Genomic DNA, 24,219 nt, shown 5'->3' on the forward strand with positions numbered 1-24,219 from the left:
AATTTGATTTTAATCAAATTTGGTTGCATCAAAATTAAAAGCCGATGGTAGTTGTGAAACATTTGATGTTATTTGTGTCACAAACTTGCCTCTACCATAGGTTAATGTAATTGGTTGTTCCGTCATATTTTGCTGTTGTTGTGGTACCATCGATGATGATGATGGTGATTTTCCCGAAATTTTACTTATGGTTTTTTTTGATGGGCTGGTGATTTTGAGTTTCGATCCTGGTTTACCTCCCACCGTCGTCGTTGATCGTTTTGGTGATAATGATGATGGTGGTGAATTTCCGAAAATTTTACTCTTTATGATTTTTTTTGGTTTCGTTCGTCTAAATAATTTTCGATATCGTTGTTTACCCGTTGGTGGTTCTTCTGGTATTGTCGACAATGATGGTTTCCATCCACGTATTTCCGGTACATGATGTCTATTAATTTTGCTATAAATCGATAGCTCTATCTGTTTTAATGGCTCCTTCACTTTTGGTACTTTCGGTAATACTGGATTCCAATTTAGCGGAATTTCAGGTAATGATAAAAATTCTTCATATTCAGCTTCTGTCAACATTCTTGGTTGATCGGATTCGGAAAATTGTGGAATTGTTTCAGGAACAGATTCTAAGGCTGTAGTCATAGCCATCATTTCCACCGTTGGCGGTGATAGAGGCCTAGTCACCATTTCCACCGTTGGTTCAACAATTGTTGTCGCATGCGGTGATGGAGGCCTAGTCACCATTTCCACCGTTGGTTCAACAATTGTTGTCGCATGCGGTGATGGAGGCCTAGTCACCATTTCCACCGTTGGTTCAACAATTGTTGTCGCATGCGGCGATGGCGGCCTAGTCACCATTTCCACCGTTGGTTCAACAATTGTTGTCGCATGCGGTGATGGCGGCCTAGGCACCATTTCCACCGTTGGTTCAACAATTGTTGTCACATGCGGTGATGGCGGCCTAGGCACCATTTCCACCGTTGGTTTCACCAATGTTGCCGCCGATGTTGTTGGTTTTGGAATATTCTCAATGGTATTTGTACTATATAAAGTTTGTTTCAAACTAAATGTGACCAATGACAGAATAATATAATTTAAAAAATCAATTTGAATTTTCATTCTTACGTCGTTCCATGAACACTTTCCGCTCCTCCTACAGTGGTGATTGTTGGTTTTACAATTGTTGCCGATGGCGGCCTAGCCACCACCATTTCCACCATCGGTTTCACCACTGTTTTCGTCGATGATGTTAGTTTTGGAATATTCTCCATTCTATGCAAAGTTGGTTTCAAACTAAATTTGACCAGCAGCACAACAGAATAATAAAACAGATGAAAATCAATTTCATTTTTTTTTTTTTGCTATTCTTACGTCGTCGTTCCATGAACACCTTTCGTTCCTAGTTCTATTACGGTGGTGGGCATTGCTGTTTTCGTTATTACCGGCGGCTTAGCTATATTCATCGCTGTTGTTGTTGATTCAACAACTGTCGTCGTCGTCGTCGATGATGGTGGTGGTGGTGGTGGTAGTTGTTTTAACGTTTTGACAGGAAAACCGATTTTTTCCAAATTTTTTCCACCCACTATATTACTACTATTAAAACGTTTTGTTATGCATCCAATTATACAACCAACAATCATCATCAGGATAAGAGCGATTGCAACAATAATACAAATGTCTTTTCTATCTTCGGTAAACCAACAGAAAAAACTTGAACGGCCAAAACTTTTTGATTGACAAATTTGTTCAAACATTTGTAATGTTTTCTGTTCAATCAATTCACTATATTGTTGTTGTTGACATTTTCTTGCCACCGGTATTTCACATTCCATTTGTTGCCACACAAAACAGCAGAATTTTTGTGTTGGATAAAACTAATGATGATGAAGAAATCAATTTGTTGAAAGAATATATCATATACACACACACACACACACACACACATAGACACAATTCTTACATATTCATCCAATGTAATTAGCCACGATTGTTTTGCATAATTTTCACATTCATAAAATTCTTTCCGTAATTCATGTGCACAATTCAAATGATCAGGTAAACCATATATTGGTTTGTATGGAAATCCAGTCATATTAGTGGCCACAGAATAATCACCACCAACATGTATAACAATTGGAATTTGATGCATAGCCACCATCATTAAGGTATTAAACATTAGCCATAATAATATTGTGGTAGACATGGTTTCAAAAAAAAAAAAAAAAAAAAAAAAATTTTGACATTTTTTTCCATACTAAAATCCACAAGAATTTATACATGTTGTGAGAATGAAAAAAATTTTTTTTTTTAATTTTAATTAAATTTAGCCGTTTTTTTTATAATTTTGTTCGTAAGTAGGGTACCGGTGGTCTGTAATTTATACACAAAAAAATGTAATAATTTGATTTTATGATTGTCTTCGTGTTCTTATAATGTCTACATTGGCCAATGATGATAACGATGATGTTGAATGTGATGGCATTGATGATGATAATGATGATGATGGTGGTGGTGGTTGTTGTTGCAAATCTCTTGCAATCATTCGCATAACATCCATTAATATCATCTGATCAATGGTTACATTATTGGATTTTAATGATGATGATGATGATGATTGTAAATGATGAAATTTTGGCACCAATGATGATGCTGATGATTGTAATATCTGTAATGGTTTAGAATCAGAATCCAAATCATCCGTATCGTCATTTTGTGTTGTGAAACCATTTGAATACTGAAAATTAAAAAAAAACAAAATATTTCACATTTAGATATTATTCATTCATATCCATAATCAACATACCTCAAGTGAAGAAAATACTTTACGATCAACAAAACTATTTGATGGTCTCTCCAAATTATGATCATGACCATGAGTATGATTAAATTGTTTCAATAATAATGGTGGTGTCATTGTAGTCATCATTGGTAATTGTTGTGGTGGTGCCATAGTAGTAGTCGATGTTGTCGTAGTGGTCATCGTTGTAGCCGTTGTCGTGGTCATTGAATCAACTGGACGAATACGCAGAATATCTTCGCTACCGAAACCGATATCCGGTAATAAAAGATGACCATTATTATTGAATTTATTCCTTGATTTTGATTTCATTGTCAATGATGGCCATGATATACGTTGATTATATTTATTTTGGCCATTAGAAGTTACAATCGGTACAAATCCACCAGATTGTAGTAACACAGATTTTGATGGCGATTGATTCGAAATAGACATTGATGATTTTATCGGTTTCATCGTTGTGGTCGTCGTCGTTGTTGCTGTTGTTGATGATGATGATGATGATGCAGATGATTTTCGTACCGGTGATAATGATTGTGGACGATATAATTTTGCTTGTGAAGTACTAATTGTCGTACGAACATTATTATTGTTATTATTATTATTATTATTGGGAAATCGAACACCAAATTTTTTCATTACAAGATTTGGATTTGTTGATGATTGATGAAAATTGAGAAATGGTGAATTGTATGGATTGGTAACACCAGGTGGCAATACTGGCACTGATATTGGAAATGTCATTCGATGATTGGAATCATAATTACTACCACCACCAACAACACCATTTTTGCTATTTTCCATGAATGGATCGAATAAATTATCAAAATTTTGCAACATAAATGTTCCAGGTGATGCAACAGCAGCCGATGACATTAGTGGACTTATATTATTGGTACGTTCAATTTCAAAATCTGGAACAGCCATCTGTGGAATAGAAGCCGGGTATACGACATTGAATTTTGGACGAAGTTTTAAAATTGGTGAAGAACTTCGCAATGGTTTCATGTTGGTGGCCGTAGCGATAGGTTTTGTTGATTGAAACATAAGATTTTGTAATCGATTTTTCACTGGTTTAATTATCATTGTAGCACCTGACATATCAGCTTTTGCTTTTGGCAAAATAATATGATCAACCAATGGTAGAGCAACTTGAACTCTAGATGGTGATGATGAACTAGAAGCTAATGGCATCGATTTCGATTCTGATGTTGTTGGTTCATTTGGACATCGATCTACAATGTGAATCTTCCAACCCATAAATCGATGAAGATAACATTGATAATAAATAAGATCAGGTGTATTTTGATCCGGTGTGAATTGAAGACGAGCAGATTGACCTTCAGTATCACAATCAAGAGCAAGAGTTTTTCGAAAATCTTCAAATGTTGGATACGTATTATCAATATCATTGATATTTGTTTCCGATGTAAGGTGCCATTTACAGCTACGACCTTCTGCTATTGGATATATTGTACCGTTCGGTGTGATACCAACACCAGCCATTACACGTTCCAATCGTCGTTCATCGGGTGTTTTATATTCAAATCCACCTTCATCACTGGTAGTCAAATAAAGTGGATGTCTTCGGGCATTATTTTCATGATCATTACCGCCTTCCACCCAGAAAGTATATGTAGTTCCACGTTTCAATACCAATTCAGGTATCATCAATCCATTAATATACCAGGCAACACCCCAACCTTTATGGCCGGTTCTTGCTTGATAACCACGTTTTGGTCCACCTACTGGACCCATTTGTGCCCAAAGAATACCATCCTTTGGACATATAATTTTCGGTATTGTCCATGGTTTTAATTGCACATTTGTAGATTCATGTCGAGTTGTGTCTACAGTTGTTGCATTCAAAACGGATAATGGTGATAGAGTAGCAGAAGTTGTAAACGAATCAGCCGTTGTAACATTGGATGATTCCGATATCATTCTTGCATCTCTCGTATGACTCGCCGATGATGATGTTTGATTGGAATTTGATGCAGCAGCAATCAACTGTTGCCATTTACGTTGTTGCATTAATGCCTGATCTGGACTTGGACAATTCCATTTTGGTGAACGAGCAAAATCTAAATATCGATTACCATATTGGTGATTAGTATGATATGATAATTCATTACGAGAATTCAATGGTCCATATGCCCATATAATAGCTTGTTGACCATCGGAATAAATGTGTTGATCAAGTCGTTCATCTACACCAAGCTGTGGCCGTTTAACGGTAATCATACGAAATCCATTAATAACTGCTGCATGTAATAATGTAATACTGTCAGTGGCACCTGGATGATTCAAGTCCGGACAAACACCATGTTGTCCAACACATGGTTCTTTGGCACTGATATAATAATCTTTAGCATGTCCTTTACCGGATGCATCGATCCAGGCAACTAAAGAATCGGCACCAATCATCAATGATCGACTATCATCACGTGGCCAACCTATCGACATGTATTCATTGGGTAACATACGACCAACTAATTGTATGACAATATCATCGCCATCCAGGATCCAACGCATTTCGAAACCACGAAGATCATCGAAAACTTCACAATTCAATTTAGCTTCTGGTTTCAAACCTAACATTGCCGGCGATGGTGGTACACGTACATGTTGTGGTATATGAACATGACCAAAATCCACCTGAAAATCTTCACACCAAATGCCTAACCAATCAAAATCGTAGACGGTTTTTGTATCTGGTAACATTAACATGACAGTTTCACCATGATAAGCACGTAATGGCCGTACAGAGCCCTTTTCATCTTTCAATCGTAAACCTTGTGGTGATTGACGTGGTCCACGAGTTGCCCACCAATAGGCTGCTGGACCAAGGCCGTCATACCAAAAATTCGGTATCAATATGGTTTGTGCATCAACAATAGTTATCGGTGATGAACGAACTCCGTGTGCTAATGTATTCAGGCCAGGCAGTTCTAATGGTCGCGGTAGATCCACATCTACTGGTATGGTTACATGACCCATTGATAGATGATTATTTCGATTCCATACGGAAAACCAACGTATCTCTCGAATTGTACGACCATCAGGCAGTTTAAGAATCAAATCTTTATTCTGATAATTGCCCAATTGATTGTAACTAAATTGAAAAAAAATATTAATTTTAAGAAATCGATTACAATCAACAGAACAGAAAAAAAAATTATCAATCATTACATACGTTCCTTTATCATCGGCAACAGTAAAACCGGTACCATCAGGTAAAAGTGTTGATCCAGCTTGAAAATAACTATATGGATTACGTGTACCATCAAAATTGAAACCTTTGATAAATATGGTATTCTCATCCGATGCATATACATGACCTGTGGCAGCACCAGGCGATAATGGTCCTAATGGTGTACCATAATATTTATCTGTTACCAATTGGCCACCATTATTTGATGATGATTGACAATGGACAACTAGAAATTCAGAAAAAAAAATTTATAAAAAAAGCTCAGTATCATCAAAATAGTTAAATGGTCTAGTTTAGTATAGTTAATAAAATTTCTCAAAATGTCCTTGGTATATAGTCTCATTTGGAACAAATGTGATGGACATGATGAAATATTATTATTACAAAAACAAAAAAAAAATAGATGATGATGATAATTGTCATAATCATCATCATCATCATTATCATCATCCATTTTAATCACCCAAATTATCATAATCATCATAATGATAATTGTTATTCGAATGAATTAAAAATGGTCCACAACCATTGTATTTAGATAACCACTACTAAAGAAGATTCTGTATATATAAAAATAAAACGCACACACACACAACAAAACCAAAAAAAACATATGAAGCAATTTCCGATGAAAAAACCCAAAAAAAAAGTGTTGCATATATTTTTACCATTATTATTGATGAATACGCCCATAAAATGGAAATAGATTAATAATAACGATAATACAGATGATGATGATAATGGCAACGGTGGTGGTGGTGGTGGTGGCCACAAACAAAACTTTTGTTTTTGTTTTTGTTGTCCATAAATTATTGTTGTTGTTGTTGTTTTTGTTGTTTGTCTTTTATTCATATTTTTGATGATTATTTGTATGATGATTGATATAACAGAAACAATTGACAATAACAATGGTTTTTGATGATTGAATGTAATCGATAACGATGATGATGATGATCTAATGGATGTGGAAATGAATTTTAATGGTTTCATTGTTACTAAATTCAACAATAATAAAGATGATGATGATGATGATGATGATGATAAATGATTGTCCATTTGTCGTTGTGGTCGTCGTCGTAGTGTTTTTTTTTATTGTTTTTGCTGTATATAGATTATCATGTCAGCATCATCCGAATCTCATCATTTCGGTTTGATGATGATGATTATTATTATTTTGATGTCTCATTTATTAATGAATTTTCGAATAAAAGAGAAATCGATACTATTTTCATTTGAAAAATTTCCCAATGTTTCCCAGGGTTTCTTTTCAATGATGACGTTATGATGGCGATATGTAAACAATTGTCTCTTGGATATTTTCACAATTTTTCCGTTATTTTTGTTTTCAATTTTGTTGATAATAATCTCCCACCATCATTGACACACAGGTTAATGATGTTATATCACAAATCAACACGAACCAACAAAAAAAAGTGTTTAATTTTCTCACTCTATTGTCGTTGATCGTTGAGCACAACAACAACAAATTTTCTTTACTTTTTCATCATCAAATTCACTTCCTATGTTTTTTTTTTGTTCATTAAACGATGATGATGATGATGGTGGTGGTGGTGATAAATATCGTTTAAATTAATTGAATTCCATCATCATTATTATAGATTGCGATTCAATTGTTTCCATTCAAATTGTAATGGTGATTGAACAGAAACAAATGGTGGTTATATCGACCAAAAAATAAACAGTAGCGTGTCTGTTTCGTAGATCGATTGTTGTCATTTTATATTCATATAATAATAACCATATGAATTTAATGACGACGATGATTATGATGATGATGAAAAGAAATCCAGGAAATCTTATAAAGTAAACAAAACAAAACGAAAGAAAAAAAAATGAAAACACAGGTGTAATTATATTAATATAATGGATTCAAATTGTTTAAATTTCATCTTTTTTTTCCTGTATAAATAAATAAATAAAAAAAATGAAAATGAAATTATCACCTGATGATGAATGCCAAACACAAAGCAAAATGGATCAAAATAGTTGTTGAAATGATTTTAGGCAAGCAATAGGTGACAATAGTCAAATTCGAATGATGATCATGATGATAAACAACAACGACAAGAAACACACTAGATCACTAGAATGATCACAATGAACTAAATGATCCATCAAACAGAAAAAAAATCACTACAGTGATCATCATTCATTCATTACTTCTTCATTTTACAGATTTTTTTTTCTCTCTCTCTCACAATGTGTCTTCTTTTTTTCACGTAAATCCAATGTAAATTATCCAAATCCATGCCATCATAAACAGTTGTTGTGATTGAAACCAGCTTCTCTTTATTCATTAGATTTTCATTCATAATCTTTCTCTTTCGTTTCGGCCATGTTTTACAATCCTTCAATTTTTATGATTCAGAAAAAAAACAAAGTACAGTACACACACACAAAAAAAAATTGAAATGTAATGAATACGAATGTGAGAACTGACGATACAAATCAATTCATTTCAAGTAATGTTTTTGTTTTTTTTTCTTTTGCTGTTCCAAATTTGATTGATTGAAATTTTAAATTACAACAAAAAAAAAATTCTTTTGATGATAATTATCATAAAAGTGAATGGCGAATATATTGCGATTATGAGAAAAAAAACAATCGATTGTTTTGAGGATAATGAAAACATTCGAATTTTTTTTTTGTTAAATCTAAAGCCGGTATGCATGAATGAATGAATGAATGACTGGACAATCAATTATCATTTTTTTTCTTCTTTTTTTCGAAGGCTTTTTGTACTTGACCCCAATTTATCATCATCATCATCAAGATCAACAAAAACCACACGGTTTTGTCTAAGTGAAAAAAACAACAACAACAATCATAATATAGTAACGTGAGATGAAGATCTTTATAATACGAATGAACAACATGAATAATTTGTATATATGAATGAATAATTTATCATTTAAAGCTTAATATTAACATTTCTGTTATAGTTTTGTTGTTACAGATCGTTGAACATGGTGTGCCGGATGGATTCACTGTAATTCGTGTGTGTGTGTGTTTGAAGGGTTAAAAAATCAGAAAAACTGAAAAAACGAGGTTCATGATTCGATAATAAGTGGGCAGATTATTTAATTCATCAAACCCTTTGATTCATTTTGTCAAATGCATGAAATGATGATGATGATGAAAGTTTTCATGATTAAATATCGGATGATCAAAAATGAAAAAAAATGACAAGATTGAAAAATGTCAATGGCAGACCAGTATATGAATATAAATTATCTGAAGCGGAAGAAATTGAAACAACAACAACAACGACGACGACGATGACCAGAAAAATTAAATTAAATTTGTTTGAACAAGACAAAATTCAACACACAAAACATCATCCGATTTATTGATGATCATCATTGAAAAATGAAAAAAAAACATTCGAAAATCTAAAAATAGAAATGAAAAACAAGATTTAATCATCGAAAATCTTTTCAGTTACTCAATGTGTAAGTGTGTGTGTGTGTTGTTTTCAAGATAACTAGGTTGACCTTGTTCATCAATTGGTTTTCTTTTTTTTTCATCTGCCTGCTTGATGTTGTGGTGGTCAATGTTTTTTTTTTTTACTGTTAAGCATGCTGCATGTTTGTTTAGACAATTATTATCAAAAACATCATTATTATTGGCTGATGTCCATTCATTTAAATTGACATTTTTCTACTTCTTCTTCTTCTGTCATGACAAATCACGATTTCTTTGCAAATACAATATGCGAAGAAACAAGAAAAAAAAACCAGATAGATTCGAATCGAATCATTTGATTCACGATTCGATCGATTGATGATTTGATACGAAGAAAAAAAAATGGATGATGATGATGAGCAAATTGGATTTTGTTAGGTTTTCTTTTCAACTTTTTAGAGAGAAAAAAATTTTTTTTTTTCACAAGTGAATGCTATGTGTGTGTGACATTTGATCATTTCTGGATGAAAATCAATTTTAATCAAATTTTAATCAAATCTGGCGAAAAGATAAGATCTACACACACACAGTGTGGAAAAAAAATCGATGGAAACCTGCCACTACTACTACCACGACAACGACGACGACGACGACGATGAAATTTAAATTACAAAAAAAAAAAACAGTAACAAAAATCAGAAAAAATTTGGCCAATCCATCCACATTGTGTTTGATTCAAAATCGGTAAGTGGTAGAGGCAGATCACGAAATTAGCCCCGATCAAAAAAAAAAAAAAGAAAAATTTTGTTCAAATCAACGATAATAATAATAATAATAATGGCTTGCCGGTAATAATAATTCGATTATCGATGAATAAACCGATAAATTGTATATCGAACCAAAATAAAAAAAAAGTGGCACAAACCTAGAATACCTGGTTTCAATGACCAACAAACAAAAATGTCATTCAATGGCCAAAATGAAAATCACGAAATTAACCTTCGAAAATATGAAGCAAAAGAAAATTAATGGTAAAAAAAATAAATCTAATCCAAATAGATCCAGGTCGATTTTTCTTTCTTCATAGTCTTGCAACAGCAGCAGCAGCAGCAACAAATGACAATAAAGATAAGAATCTGAAATTTTGATGAAAATGAAAAACATTCAGACATTTTCAGCAATTTAGAATTTGTGGAAATTGAAATTTTTTGTCCAACAGAAAACAAAACAAAATTGCATAATTTTGTTTTGTGTATAATTAATACTGAAAATCATGCATCATCATCATCATCATCGTTTGAAAATGATCTTGTTACGTTAAATATTGCTGTTGTTGTTGTTGTTGTTGTTTGTGTTAGTTAAATTTTGTATATATGCATCCCCAAATGAATGAATGGATGATGATGAGCTGTTTTTTTTTCAACAACAACAGCAACAACAACAAATGTTTCAAAATCATCATCATCATAATTATGATGTTGAATAACAACCTGTACGCATACACACATGCACACACACACACACTTGTTGATTAGTGGTGATCATGTACGCCTCCGAATTTGTATGTGAATGGATGATGATGATGATGAAAAGGTCAAAATGTTTTTTTTTGTTTTTTGTTTTTTTTTGAATTTTTAGAATTTCAAATTTTTTTTTTCTCTCTCTCTGTATGTGTGTGTGTACGAGTGTGTTCAAAGATTTTTTTTTTTTTACTGATTGCTTTCCATATGTGTAATGATGAATGAATGAATATTCAGATCAACAACAACAACAACAACAACAAAAAAACTGTTGCACTTTACTGATGATTACCACCATCACCACCACCACCACCACCACTACCACCAACGCACGCACACACACAATGAATGAACACGTTGAATTGAATTGATTCTAAATTTAACCTTCAATAATAATAAAATGTTGATGATGATGATGATGATGACCAACCATTATTCATCATCAGTAATGACCATTAGATATTGAATAAGTAGATGAAATATGGGTGTGTGTGAATAATGATATAGCACACACACACACACATTATGTGATTTATTCATAATCAAATTTTCTCTATGACTAATTTCTCAATCATAATCTAATCAATGATGATGAAAAAATGGTGGTGGTGGTGGTGGTGGCAATTTTTGTTGTTGTTGTTTTTTTTCACTGGAAATAAATAGAAATTAACCAAAAATGAAAGGAAATTACAAATTACAAATTATTATTGATTTCTGTATGCAACAAGTTTGTGTAAATTTTGAAATGAAAAAAAAGATGAGTCAATGTGGAGAATCAACAAAAAAAAAAGTAGAGCGAATCGGAATTTTATCATCCGAAACGAACACTAATCACTAATTCAAATTGAAACGACCAAAGATATCTAGATCATCATTATTTTATCACCGAGTGAATGTGAGTCTGGTGATCGACCAACCGAATGAATGACCAAATGATTTTCGGATTTGAATAATTTTTCCATTTTATTTTATTTTATTTTTTTTGTTGCAAAAATAAAAAAAAAATTTTTTTTCCTCTTCCACTGAAATAAAACTTTGAAAACTTTTTTGCGTTAATTATCCGGTTCAATTTCAAAGAATCTGATTTTTTTTTTCGTTTTTGTTTGTTTGTTAAGGATTAGAATTGATAACCTGATTTACTTTTGTGTGTGTGTGTGTGTGTTCATTGTTTTTTTTTCATTCAAATGATTTTTTTGTATTTTGTTGTTTTTTTTCCACTTCTTTTTTGTGCACAGGAAATCAGGCAATGGATTGAGGATTTCATCAGGAAAAACAAAACGTTGGCCACCACCACCACCACCATCAGCAGCAGCAAAATGTCAACAAAACAGAATAGAAAACGACGAATATCAATCAATAACGAAACCGGAAATGTGCATTTCACACACACACACACACAGAGAGAGAGAGAGAGTGAGAATGGCCAAGGACATTACATAAGAATCAATATAGATAAATACATTTCAATTTCAATTTCCTTCTCACCAATTTAGTGTGATTATCGTTTGTCATTTTTGAATCAAATGACGAACAATATCAATCGTCGTCAAAATTATTATTATTATTGATTATAAGTCTCTCGATTTTTATGCAACACATGTGAACACATCCGCCATATATATATAAAAGTGTATAAAATTCTTGTTCATGTTCATATCAATGTTTCATTCGCTTGATGTTGATGTGTTCAATTTGATTTAACATTGTGAATAATAATGATGACGATGGTGGTGGTGAAGAAACCATCAATTTTCGTACTGTTTGTGGCCACATTGGCTATTTTCTTCATTCCAAATGGTCAATGTCAATATGGTAGCGCCAAAAATAAAGGTGTTGTGGGTGAGTTTGTTTGTTTTTTGGGATTTATTTTTGTTGTTGTTGTTGTGAAAAAATTCTTTAAACATTTCCTTTCTCTTATTTTTTTTTATCTACAGTGGAAACTAGCTATCAAAAACCAGTGATCGAAACAAGTAATTATGAAGAAGAACCAATATGGAAAGAGGAACCAGAATATCAACCGGAAATTATTAAAGAAGAAAAACCAAGTTATACACCAAAAGAGGTGATTGTTAGCAAAGGTAGCGGTAGTGGATACGGTAGCGGTGGTGGTGGTGGTGGATCGAGCAAAAGTGCTGCCATACGTGAAGAACCAATTTGGCAAGAAGAACAACCAAGTTATTCACCAAAAGAAGTTGTTGTAAGTCGTGGATCCAGTAGTGGATATGGTGCTTCGGGCAAAAGCGCTGCCATTTGGAATGAACAACCAAAACAAGAAGTATGGAAAGAAGATTATCATCAACAACCAAAAGTGATAACAAAAATAGTCAAAGAACCAGTAGTTATAACGAAAGTTGTGAAAGAACCGGTAGTAGTGACAAAAGTGGTTAAACAACCAATAGTTAAAGTGATTCGGGTTGTGGAAAAAGTACCCGTCTATAAACAACCTGTTTATCATAAAGTTTGGGTGAAAAAAAACTTATGGCGGTGGTGGTGGATATAATCATGGTGGTGGATATAGTCATGGCGGTGGATATAATCACGGTGGTGGCGGATATAACCGTCAATGGCGTAGACGTCGAAGTATATCGAGAAATGTTGATAATCATCCCATTCAAAAACGTAAATCTAAATGGCGTGAATATAAAAAACAAATTAAACAAGCTAAATATGGAGCAAAACAAGAAAAACGTGAAAAATGGCGTCAATTTAAAAAAGGTGACTTTGGTGGTGGATATGAACAGCCAAAACATCATGGTTATGAACAACCAAAACATCACGGGTATGAACAACCAAAACACCATGGTTATGAACAACCAAAACACCATGGTTATGAGCAGCCAAAACATCATGGTTATGAACAACCAAAACATCACGGGTATGAACAACCAAAACATCATGGTTATGAACAACCGGAACATCATCATCAAAGTTATGGCTATGGACATCGTGCTCGTCGTAGTTATAATGATGTTAATTACTATGATGATGATGATCAATATATTAACGATCAATATCAATCATCATGGACTAAAGAACAAAAATACTATGATGAAGAACCAAAAATCGTACAAAAAGAAGAGAAAATTGTACAAAAAGAACCGGAAATAACAAAAATCTATGATAACGATGAAGAAATATCAAAATTACCAATTGGACAACCAGAATTGACACCAGAAATTAAAGATTACAATGCAAATCAACAAGTTTCCATTATAAAAGATGAAAATGTTTATCAATCACCAGTGGATGAACATAAAAATGGTTACAACGAACCACAATCACAACAAGAAGAGAAAATTATTGAACAAACCGTAAAACAAGAAGAAAAATATGTACCAGAAGAAGAATATACATCAAAAGTTATTGAATCAAAACCAGAAATAATCAAACAACCAGATCAAGAATCTTATCAAGAAGAGGAAAAAAAAATAATTGAATATGAACCAAAAGAAGAATCAATTAAACCGGTAATAGTGACGGAAAAGGTAAGTCAAGATCATTGTAAAAATTTAAATCTCAAATGATTTTTTTTCTTGGTTTCAATCCGTAGAAAATAATTCAAACGAAAAAAACAACGAAAATAATCACAACACCTGTATGTAACAGTATAATGGACAACATATTGGAACATTTACAACCAGAATTCATGCAACACATGTCCAGTTATGTGATAAATAATGTTGAACCAATACGTTTAGGACGTTGGGGTCGAGTACAATTACATGATGGACATTTCAATCATATGGGCCCGATTTGTCGTGGTAATGATTTCCGGTCAACAACGTTGGGCAATGATAAATATATGATCGAAGGAACCATTCAAGTGCCGGAACCAAAATGTGAATTTGAAGCCTGATGCAGGAATGTATAATCGTTTACGTTTTCCGTAATCAATGTATACGATTGGCGGCCAAAGATGCAACGTTTCATGTGGCAATGTTTTTGGATAAAAAACGCAATACCGTTCATGTTGCCGAATTGGAACCACTGGAATTGAATGATTTCCATATGGAAGATGAACGTGGCCAAACCGCTAAAAATGGTGGCATGCGTTGGCCATTCAAACGCATTAGTCAATGGCAACTGGAACCACATCGACAGCAATTTATGCAAATGTTAACACATGAATTGTGTGATAAATTTCGTGAAATGATTCATCGTCCTGAAGTGGCCAAAGAAATTATTGAATATGTTTAGTAGTAGACCAAAAAAAAAACCATTGATCCCTGGGTAACCAGATAAACAAATAAAAAAAATCGATATTTCAAATTGATTGACTGCGCAAGCATGCACAATAATAAATTCTGCATTTGTATTCTGCAGTGTAATTAATCAATCAATCAATTTTTTTCCGGGCTCATGTTAATAATCAGAAGAAAAAAAAAGACTTCCATACACGACCAGAAACAAGAATCATTAATGATCCTTAATTATTATTATTCGAGAGCAAAATGAGAAACATAAACAACTTGAATAGAAATTGTTCATCGAAAATTGATCTTTTATTATTGATTTGGATGACTTTTTCCAGTTCAATAATGATGATGATACGATAATGATGTGATTTTTATTGGCCATTTCTTTGACGACGATGATGATGATGATGGCAAATTATTAATTATGAAAACTTATTCCGAATTGTTTGTTTGTCGATGATTTCGAGAATATTCTTTTTTTTTCTTTCGTAGACCAAACAAATATCTATGGAAATGGAATGAATTGATTTATTCCACATATATATTGATCATCACTATTCTGGTGGTGGTGGTGGATCGGTTCGATCGATTTTTCTCTTCTCATCATCATCATCGTCATTCTGATTTTTGATTATTTTGAATTTCGATTTGGATTCACTCGATGATCCGGAAACGAAAAAAAAATAACAAAAACTAAACAGAAAAAAAGCAAATACGCCCCCTCGAAACACACACACGGACGGAATATTTTTTTTTGGTTCCTAAACCAACTAATGGTTGGAAAAAAAAATAGTAAACCAAACCAGAATAACCATGTGACTAATGGACCATATCGAATAACATATGTCGAGCACATATCATGACCATCATCATCATCATCATCATCATGTCATGAACTGTTATTTTGTCGTAAAAAAAACAAAAATAATTAATGTGTATCTGATTATGAATTTTTCGAGCTAATGAGCTAACTACACATGTGTATGTAATCATAATGATGATGATGATGATAATGGGAATAAAATTGGTATTTTCATAAAATTTGATTTTTTTCCAGGAAAAATTTTTTTTTTTATTTCTCCTGGTTTGCCTGTAGATCAATATGATTGATTGATTGATTGATTGTCGATGATGAGTTTTTTTGAAAAATATGGATCAATGAGGAGGAGATGAAGATGAAAAGGGATGGACATTGTGTGTGTGTGTGTGTGTGTGTCCAAACAAATAATTTGATTTTTTTTGGTGGTTTTTCTGGTTATCCAAACAACAACAACAACAAAAACAAGCGAGCACACGTTTTAATATTATTCTCGTGAATGAATCTCGTAAAACGAAAAAAAAAAAAATTTCCCATTCAACAATCTAATCACGTTCTATTGACAACGAAAATAGAGAGCGAGGGAGAGAGAGAAGGAGTAAAAAAAATAAATACCTCGTGATTGGGATGATTGTCATCAACCGAACCAAAATGATGATGATGATGATCGGAGACAATATTTGTTATGAATTTTTTTTTTTTTTTTTTTTTTTGATAATCGAGAACAAAGAAAAAAAATTACAAGAGAGAGAGAAACTATTCATTATGTAACAAAAAAAAAAGAAGAAAAGAAAAACCAAAACAAACTACTGGCCGATTCTGATCTATCTATATCGATAGAATTCTGTTGAACACGAACAAGAGAGAGAGAGAGAAATAATTATCGAAAAAAAAAGAAAATTTCCAAAAAGATTTCCAAAAAAAAAAAAAAAGTTTTTTGTTTTCCTGAACTTTTTTTTCGGTTTTTTTCGTTGTTTTTTTTTTAATCCAAATCTTTCTCATTTGTTTGGTCTCATTCTATCGTGGACAATTTGATTATAATTTTCATGAAATTGTAATTTCTGTAACAAACACGCATACACATACACACACACACACACACACGATAAATCACAATTAATTGGACATATCATCACCGTATCATTATCGTGTAGTGATCGAAATAAACATTTTGATTCTCCCTGTGTGTGTCTGTCTGTTTTGCAATCAAGATGTTTAATTATAAAACAACAGTAAAGAATCAAAAAAAAAATTGACCGAAAAGAGGATTAACAAAACAAAAGTTTTGACTATTCATTGATGCTGGAACAGGAAAAAAAGCGAATCTGAAAATCCACACACACACACACACACTAATCATTCGAGGTCAGATTTCTGGTATACATCAGGAATATATTTTGGTTCCATGACTTTATTTTCTACATTCCCATCCATACAGTATTATTGTTGTTGTTGTAGTCGTTGTTATTATTATTATTATTAGAGTTTATCAATCATCAATCTCGATTATCGAGTATCGTGCCTGGTTACACAATTTCTAGGTCTGGGTTTTCGTTTTTGTTTCTCCAGACTGGATCCAGGGTCTGTGTTTGTGTTTGTGTGTGTGTGTGTGTGTGTGTTTGAATTGTTTTTTATTTCTGTTGATATAAACCAGATGATTTAGGTTTTTTTTTCTTCTTTCTTTGATCATCGTTGTTGTTTTTAATAATAGTAATTGAATATCGTTTTTTTTTGGTTCCTGAAACAAATCGGCATAATCATTCAATGATGATGTAATGTAATTCATGAACCTTAAAATAAAGGATTAATAACTGAATTTCCGTATTCTTTCTCTCCTGATCTAATGTCAATTATTATTATTATTATTATCTAGGCCACGCCTTATCATAACTATCAACCTATGCTACTACCACCTGTAGACATAGAATATTCACTAATTCTGGATGGGTGGAGCTTACCTTTTTTCAGTGTGTGTGTGTGTGTGTGTATGTAATTTGAAATTGATACCATTATTATTCGTTAGATAAAGAATCCAGCCAAGAATAAAAAACGAAAAAGAATGAAAAAAAAATAGAAACAAAACAAAGAAACTGCAAAAAAAAAAGAATTTGGCGCGCACGTACGCCCATCAAACAAAAAAATAACACCAGGAAAAAAAAACAACCGAAACTGATGTACGAAACAAACAAACTAATGATGATGGTCTATATGTGTGTGTGTTTAGTTTCATTCGGAAAAGAAACCAGTGCATACCACATTGAATTTTATGTCCAGACAAAAAAATCATTGACCACCAACGATAAACAACTTGATGATTTTTATATCAAAAAAAGAAGGAAAAAAATGGCTCAATCATTCTTAAGAATCAGAATCAATCAAAATTATAGACATCGTGATCATTGTTCATCATCAATGAAAAATGACCAGAATTTGATCCAATTGATCAATTGTTGCCTATCACTATACTGGATAATGACGACAATTATTTTGATTATAATGCCTATTTATATGATTGATGGTCATCATTTAATCCAATCATCATCATCATCATCATCATCATCATCGTTTGTTTTAGTAGATAATCAAACATCTATGGAATGTACATTGGCAAATTTTCAACAATGCATTTCCGGTTTATGGTCCACTAGCAATAATAATAATAATAATAATGATGGTAATGGTGATTTAGCATTTCCAATAACATCGGAACAATTAAAATTAACATGTGAAGATCTGAAAAAACGTGTCCGCTGTTTAGATAGCCATTCGGAACGTTGTTTTACACATGAAATGATGCAAGTGTTTGGCCATATTGTTACGAATGCAAAACAATTTGTACATGATCTATGTGATGATAAAAAAGTACAAGCAGGTAAGTGTGAATTTGATCCAGAAACAAGATTCATCATGCTGATGTTTTTTTTTCCTCATCATCATTAGAATATTTAATACATGCAAAATGTTTTCGTAACATTTCATTGGATGAACAAAAATGTGCACATGAATATCGTGATGCTATTGCATTGCCACCGATTCAATCACAGCCAGTTCATTCACCACCATCACAATATCGACTATCGATTGTCGATTTAATCGATTCAAATTCATTGAAACCAAATCGACTATATCGACAAAAACGGCAATTACAAATGAAAGAAATTATAATGCGGCGAACATGTTGGTAAGTTTTGTTTTGTTTTGTTTTTTTTTTTTTGATTTTTCGTTTCCGTTATTTTTTTTTCTCTCTCTCTCTCTCTCTCTCTATGCTCAAAATGGTTTTGATATTTACATTGTGTACATATGATTCAGAGATTCTGAATTGTGATTCTTTTTATTTCTTTTTTTCTTTGTTCATACAATGAAATCGATCATAATTTGCATTGATGTTTGCATTCTGACATTTTTTTTTTTTTTTTTTGTTTTTATTTGATTTATATTCTTTTGGGGCTCGTTGTTTAGGTCAAATTGTTCCATAGTCATCATCATTGTTATTATGTTTTCAAGTTAAATAAACATTGAGAAAACCAAACCAGAATCTGGTTCTTTTTTTGGATTCTGATTTTTTTTTATCCACTACTCCAATGCTGCTGTTATTCGAGATTGTTAGATCAAAATTTGTTCCCGAAATTTGGTGGTTGGTTGGTTGGTTGGTTTTTTTTTGTTTATATTTTCTTTTGTTTTGTTTGTTTGTTGATTTATCTTATTGGATTCTAGGTTCTGGATTCTGGATTCTGGATTCTGGATTCCGGGTTCTGAGTTCTAGATTCCTGATGATTCTGGTTTCCATCAACCATACAAACATTTTATTCTTTGAATTTAAATTTTCAGAAAATCCAGAAACAAAAAAATTTTTTCTGATTGATTTACTCGTTTTTGTTTTTTCTCTCACTGCTGTTTTTTTTCTGTTTTCATCAAAGGTGTAGAAAGAAACAAACAAAAAAAAATTCGTAGTGAAACTCAACTCGTTTTCACACACTCACACACATCATGGTAGTTTCTAAGTGTCCATTGTCCATAATTTGATTTGCTAAGCAAAAAAAAAAAAAAAACAGCCTCAATGATTAGTGTGTTTGTCCAGCTAGCTAGCTAGCTAGCACACACACAATTAGATTTAGGTTTCTCTTTTTTTTCGCAAACATCTCTGAAGAATTATCCAACAATACGAATAAATAAATAAATAAAAAAAAACACAGTGAGAAAATCAAATTGCCTGAAGCCCTTGAGATAACCAAAAGACGACGACGACGACGGCTGAACAAAAAAAAACCTTGTAAATAAATGTGATAAATATCCACATAAGAGCCATGGATGTGTTTAAATTGTGTCCAAAACAAACAAACAAACAAACAAATTGGTTAACCCAAAAAAAAAATCGAATGTTTGATTCTTATATTGTAGTTGTTGTCGTTGTTTTTCTTTTGTCCAGGATGGATATATCATTGGAAACCTGTATGGTGGTGGTGGTGGTTTATTTTCATTTAACTAACACACACACACACAAAAACAAAAAACAAAAAACAAAACAAAAGCCAAAATCGAAAGCTAAACCCAAGTGACTGCTAGGCTAATCTAATTGTAAATTGCAAGAATCCTGGATCGTAATGGTGGTGGTGGTATCACTTTTTTTTTCTTTTGGATCGACACACACACACACATATTGTACCCATGAGAATTTTGCATCTCTGGTTAGCTGAATTTTCTGTTTTTTTTTTTTTTTGTTGATTTTGTTTCTGTTGATTAATCTAATTAAATTTGGTTGATTTTTTTTTCGTTGTTTTTGTTGCAAATGGATTGTGTTGGTTGTGAATGATTTGCCGGAATGTTTTTTTTGTTTTGTTTTGTTTTGCAATGGAATCATTTGAAAAATTTCAATTTAAGAAATTTTTCACAAAACAAAAACCAAAACTATATGAAAAATATTTAACCCTTTAACTTACACACACAGGGGAATAAAGAGAAAAAAAAATTAATTTTAACACTTTTTCAGTTCCCAAAAGAGCTAACCATTGTGTCTATGAATGATGATGATCATTAATGCGTTGAGAGAGAAAAAAAAATAAATAAATAACTTTTTCTTCTGGTGTTGATTTACATAATTTTTTCATTTTCTCTCACACCTTTCTATCACTTCTGAATCCAAAAATTCCTCATTCATTCATTCATCATTTTTAATTTTATCCATCAAAATCACAATACAAAAGTGCCCTACAAGAATTAGTACTATGTAAACGACTTCATGTACGTGAACAATGTGGTCAATCGGCATCGATATTTATGCGTGATCATTTACCACGTATAACAAATCCAGTATTGGAACAACATTGTCAAGCATATACATATGGACCAGGTACTTGTGATGAAGCATTATATGGTATACGTGGTCGTATTATAAATACAGGCAATGATGATGATGACGATGGTGATGATGATGGTGATGGTAAAAATAAAAATCAAAATAATGCCCATCAACAACAAACAACAAAATTTATTAGACCATCACATAAATCTGAATCAACTTCTTCCGGTACAACAATCATTTTACAAAGACTTAAACAACAACAACAGCAGCAGCGGCAGCAGCAGCAACAACAGCAACAGAATCGTTTAATGAAAATGAATGAACAGAATTTACAATCATCAAATGCATCGATTAATTTGTTGAAAAATAATTTATTCATCATCATCATGACAATGGCAATGGGAATGATTTTTTTATTTATTCAATGAACGAATCATTTATTCATTTATCGTCGTTTTTTATATTTGTAATATATAGCACCGGAAATGGCACCAATAACCAATGTAATTGGTATAAATAGCCACCATTTACTACTACTATTATTAGAATTATCACCAATAAAATTTTTTTGTAAATCATAACCATATTGTTGACAAATTTTTTCAGTCTTTGAATCTAAATTATCGAAATTTTCATTTTCATTATGATCAAAATATGGTACATGATGACAAATTTGATCACTTGCCCAACGGAATATTCGACGTGACCATTCAATCAATTTTGATTGTCCAGTTTGATCACAATAATCATGGGATTCTTTTACAATACATTCAATAAAATTATATTCAGCACAGCAAAATATTTCACGATCAATATTATCGGTAAATTTTTTCGACAAATCTTTTTTAGTTTGTTTACGACAATATTCAATATGATTATCACCATTGGCGCCATCTTTTGTATGATTTTTCAAAAAATCTATACAGGTTTTGATTTGTTTATCATCCGCATACGGTAAAAATAATTCCAATTCATGATGATGATCATCGTGATGTAATGCATAATAGGATAAATTTTGACAATGTTCTTGCCAATCAATTTTATATGCAGGATCTTTGCAGAAATATTTGGATAAATAATCACGAAATTCATGAACATATTCAACAAGATGTTCAAATGTTTTTTGTGGACAAAATCTTTGTCCTTGTTGTTCATAACAATGGATTTCATCATATGCTTGGCAACAACTTTCCCATACTGTTGTATAATTGGTATGCAAACGAATTGGATCATAATCAATCAATGCACCGGTTCGACACCATTGTATAAGATTAGCACCGGTCAATGTGTCGATACAATCACGTGCAAATTCATCTGGTTTCACTTCGGATGTTGATTGTGATAATAATGTTGATAATAACAGCAACAAAAAGTGAAAGTGAAAATTTTTCATTTTTTTCCGATTTTTTGTTTTGATTTTATTCACTGCAAAAAAAAAAACACTGGAAAATGGAAATACTTATTCTCATATGCTGCTCTGGTTTTTATACATTTTTTCAATCATCATTGATTCATCATCGATTGATTGGTTATCGATTTTTCAAAAAAAAAAAAAAAAAAACAAAGGCCATTGTTTTTTTTTTTGGTTCCATCCGGAAAAAAAACAAAAAGGATGGGCGTTTTTTCCATCGGTAATTTATTGTTTGCATTTCTGTTGATTAGAGAAACACAGAGATTACTACACTGGAAAAAAAAATTTCCACAAAAATAAAAAAAAAATTACCTGCAAATAATAAATGATGATGATCGTAATAATAGCCACAGGTATCAAAAATTATACAAAAAAAAATTGTTAACATGAATGATGATGGCCTTGAATTAATTAAATCGATGATTGCAAATCACATAAATTGTGTGTACAAAATTTGTGATTCCACAACTAACAAACCAAAACTTGTTAGTCAAGTTATTAGGTGTTGATGATCATTTTTTTTTTTTTTGAATAATTTGATTCTTTGAAAATCGAGAAAAAAAATTCATGGATTTTCCAATTTTGAAATCACCGAAATTCTCACACCATCATTGGCTATAAAAACGGGGCCATACATTCATTCATTTATTCATTCAATTTTCGAGATTTTCATCATCATCATCACCGTCATAATGAAATTATTGATACCATCGATGGCCATTTTGGCCATTATATCGGCCATTTTCATGACCATTATTGGCCAACAAACTGTCGATTGTGGTGGCTATCATGGTGGTTATGGCTATGTTCAACCTATTTATTATCCAGTACATGGTAAAGGTAAATATAAATCCAAAATCAAGATTAAATCAAAATCAAAAGGACGATATTATTATGGCTAAAAAAACAAAACAAAACAATCAATAAATCGATCAATCAATCAATCAAATTACGTGTAATAATTATGCATTTTGTTTGTTTGTAACGAAAATTTTCTAAAATTCAAATTAAATAAAATAAAAATTTTGTTCACCAATCACTATAAATTTAATCAATAAATAAATGTCAATGTTCCATTTTTGTTTATTTTGCGTTTGTTTTTCTGGGTAAAAAAAAAAAATTTTTTCTTCATCTGTACAACAACAACAAAAAAAAACATGACTGATAATGAAATGGATGGCAAGAAAAACAAAACATCCACAATATCAATACGAGCACCATCACCACCACCATTACTACCACCGCCCATATCAATATCACGGCCAACCGCAACCACAACGGCGACGACATCTACCACTATGGATCAATCTACAGTAGCACGAACCATCAATGATAATGATAATGTGATGATAGTAAAACCAAAAAGTCAACAAATAAAAATAAAAATCGATGTTTACCGTAGTCCATCATCATCGAAATCATCATCAAAATCACCATCATCATCACGAAGATCATCACGTAGTAAGAAACAAAAATCACCAATATCAACAGTACAAATACGTCCATTAGTAGCGGCAATAGCAAATGCTATCAACTGTGATGAACCAG

General features: G+C 32.2%; 5 protein-coding genes across 7 annotated transcripts; 2 read left to right on the forward strand and 3 right to left on the reverse strand.

The window, feature by feature from the left end:
- Positions 1-9: 9 nt before the first annotated feature.
- On the reverse strand, positions 10-2,194 carry LOC124491296 (uncharacterized). The gene is made up of 4 exons (XM_047053942.2): positions 1,952-2,194; positions 1,363-1,865; positions 1,117-1,284; positions 10-1,054 (listed from the first exon to the last, which is right to left on the reverse strand). The coding sequence occupies exons 1-4, from the start codon at positions 2,192-2,194 to the stop codon at positions 10-12; spliced, it is 1,959 nt and encodes a 652-aa protein (XP_046909898.2).
- An 81-nt stretch (positions 2,195-2,275) lies between these two features.
- Positions 2,276-8,160, reverse strand: LOC124490827 (protein Skeletor, isoforms B/C). 3 transcript variants are annotated; one of them, XM_075730583.1, is made up of 5 exons: positions 7,967-8,160; positions 6,671-7,818; positions 5,985-6,228; positions 2,795-5,903; positions 2,276-2,725 (listed from the first exon to the last, which is right to left on the reverse strand). In XM_075730583.1, exons 2-5 carry the CDS (start codon positions 7,056-7,058, stop codon positions 2,399-2,401), a joined length of 4,068 nt encoding a protein of 1,355 aa, XP_075586698.1. In that variant the 5' UTR covers positions 7,059-7,818; positions 7,967-8,160; the 3' UTR covers positions 2,276-2,398. The 3 variants fall into 3 exon arrangements, with proteins under 3 accessions (XP_075586698.1, XP_075586697.1, XP_046909339.2); XM_075730582.1 differs by having other exon boundaries at positions 2,795-6,228; positions 7,967-8,137; XM_047053383.2 differs by lacking the exon at positions 7,967-8,160 and having other exon boundaries at positions 6,671-7,949.
- Positions 8,161-11,232: 3,072 nt separating this feature from the next.
- On the forward strand, positions 11,233-15,280 carry LOC124491165 (uncharacterized). The gene is given in 6 exon segments (XM_075729951.1): positions 11,233-11,281; positions 12,883-13,432; positions 13,467-14,433; positions 14,499-14,801; positions 14,803-14,829; positions 14,831-15,280. Coding segments are annotated over 6 exon segments (2,211 nt in total). The 3' UTR covers positions 15,146-15,280.
- A 2,929-nt stretch (positions 15,281-18,209) lies between these two features.
- Positions 18,210-22,667, forward strand: LOC124490870 (uncharacterized). Its single transcript, XM_047053435.2, has 3 exons — positions 18,210-18,833; positions 18,902-19,142; positions 21,163-22,667. Exons 1-3 carry the CDS (start codon positions 18,305-18,307, stop codon positions 21,686-21,688), a joined length of 1,296 nt encoding a protein of 431 aa, XP_046909391.2. The 5' UTR covers positions 18,210-18,304; the 3' UTR covers positions 21,689-22,667.
- On the reverse strand, positions 21,612-22,711 carry LOC124490872 (uncharacterized). Its single transcript, XM_075730585.1, has one exon. It carries the CDS (start codon positions 22,651-22,653, stop codon positions 21,706-21,708), a length of 948 nt encoding a protein of 315 aa, XP_075586700.1. The 5' UTR covers positions 22,654-22,711; the 3' UTR covers positions 21,612-21,705.
- Between the last annotated feature and the right edge of the window lie 1,508 nt (positions 22,712-24,219).

Source organism: Dermatophagoides farinae, chromosome 4, assembly GCF_024713945.1.
Source record: "Dermatophagoides farinae isolate YC_2012a chromosome 4, ASM2471394v1, whole genome shotgun sequence".
Taxonomy (NCBI): Eukaryota; Metazoa; Arthropoda; class Arachnida; order Sarcoptiformes; family Pyroglyphidae; genus Dermatophagoides; species Dermatophagoides farinae.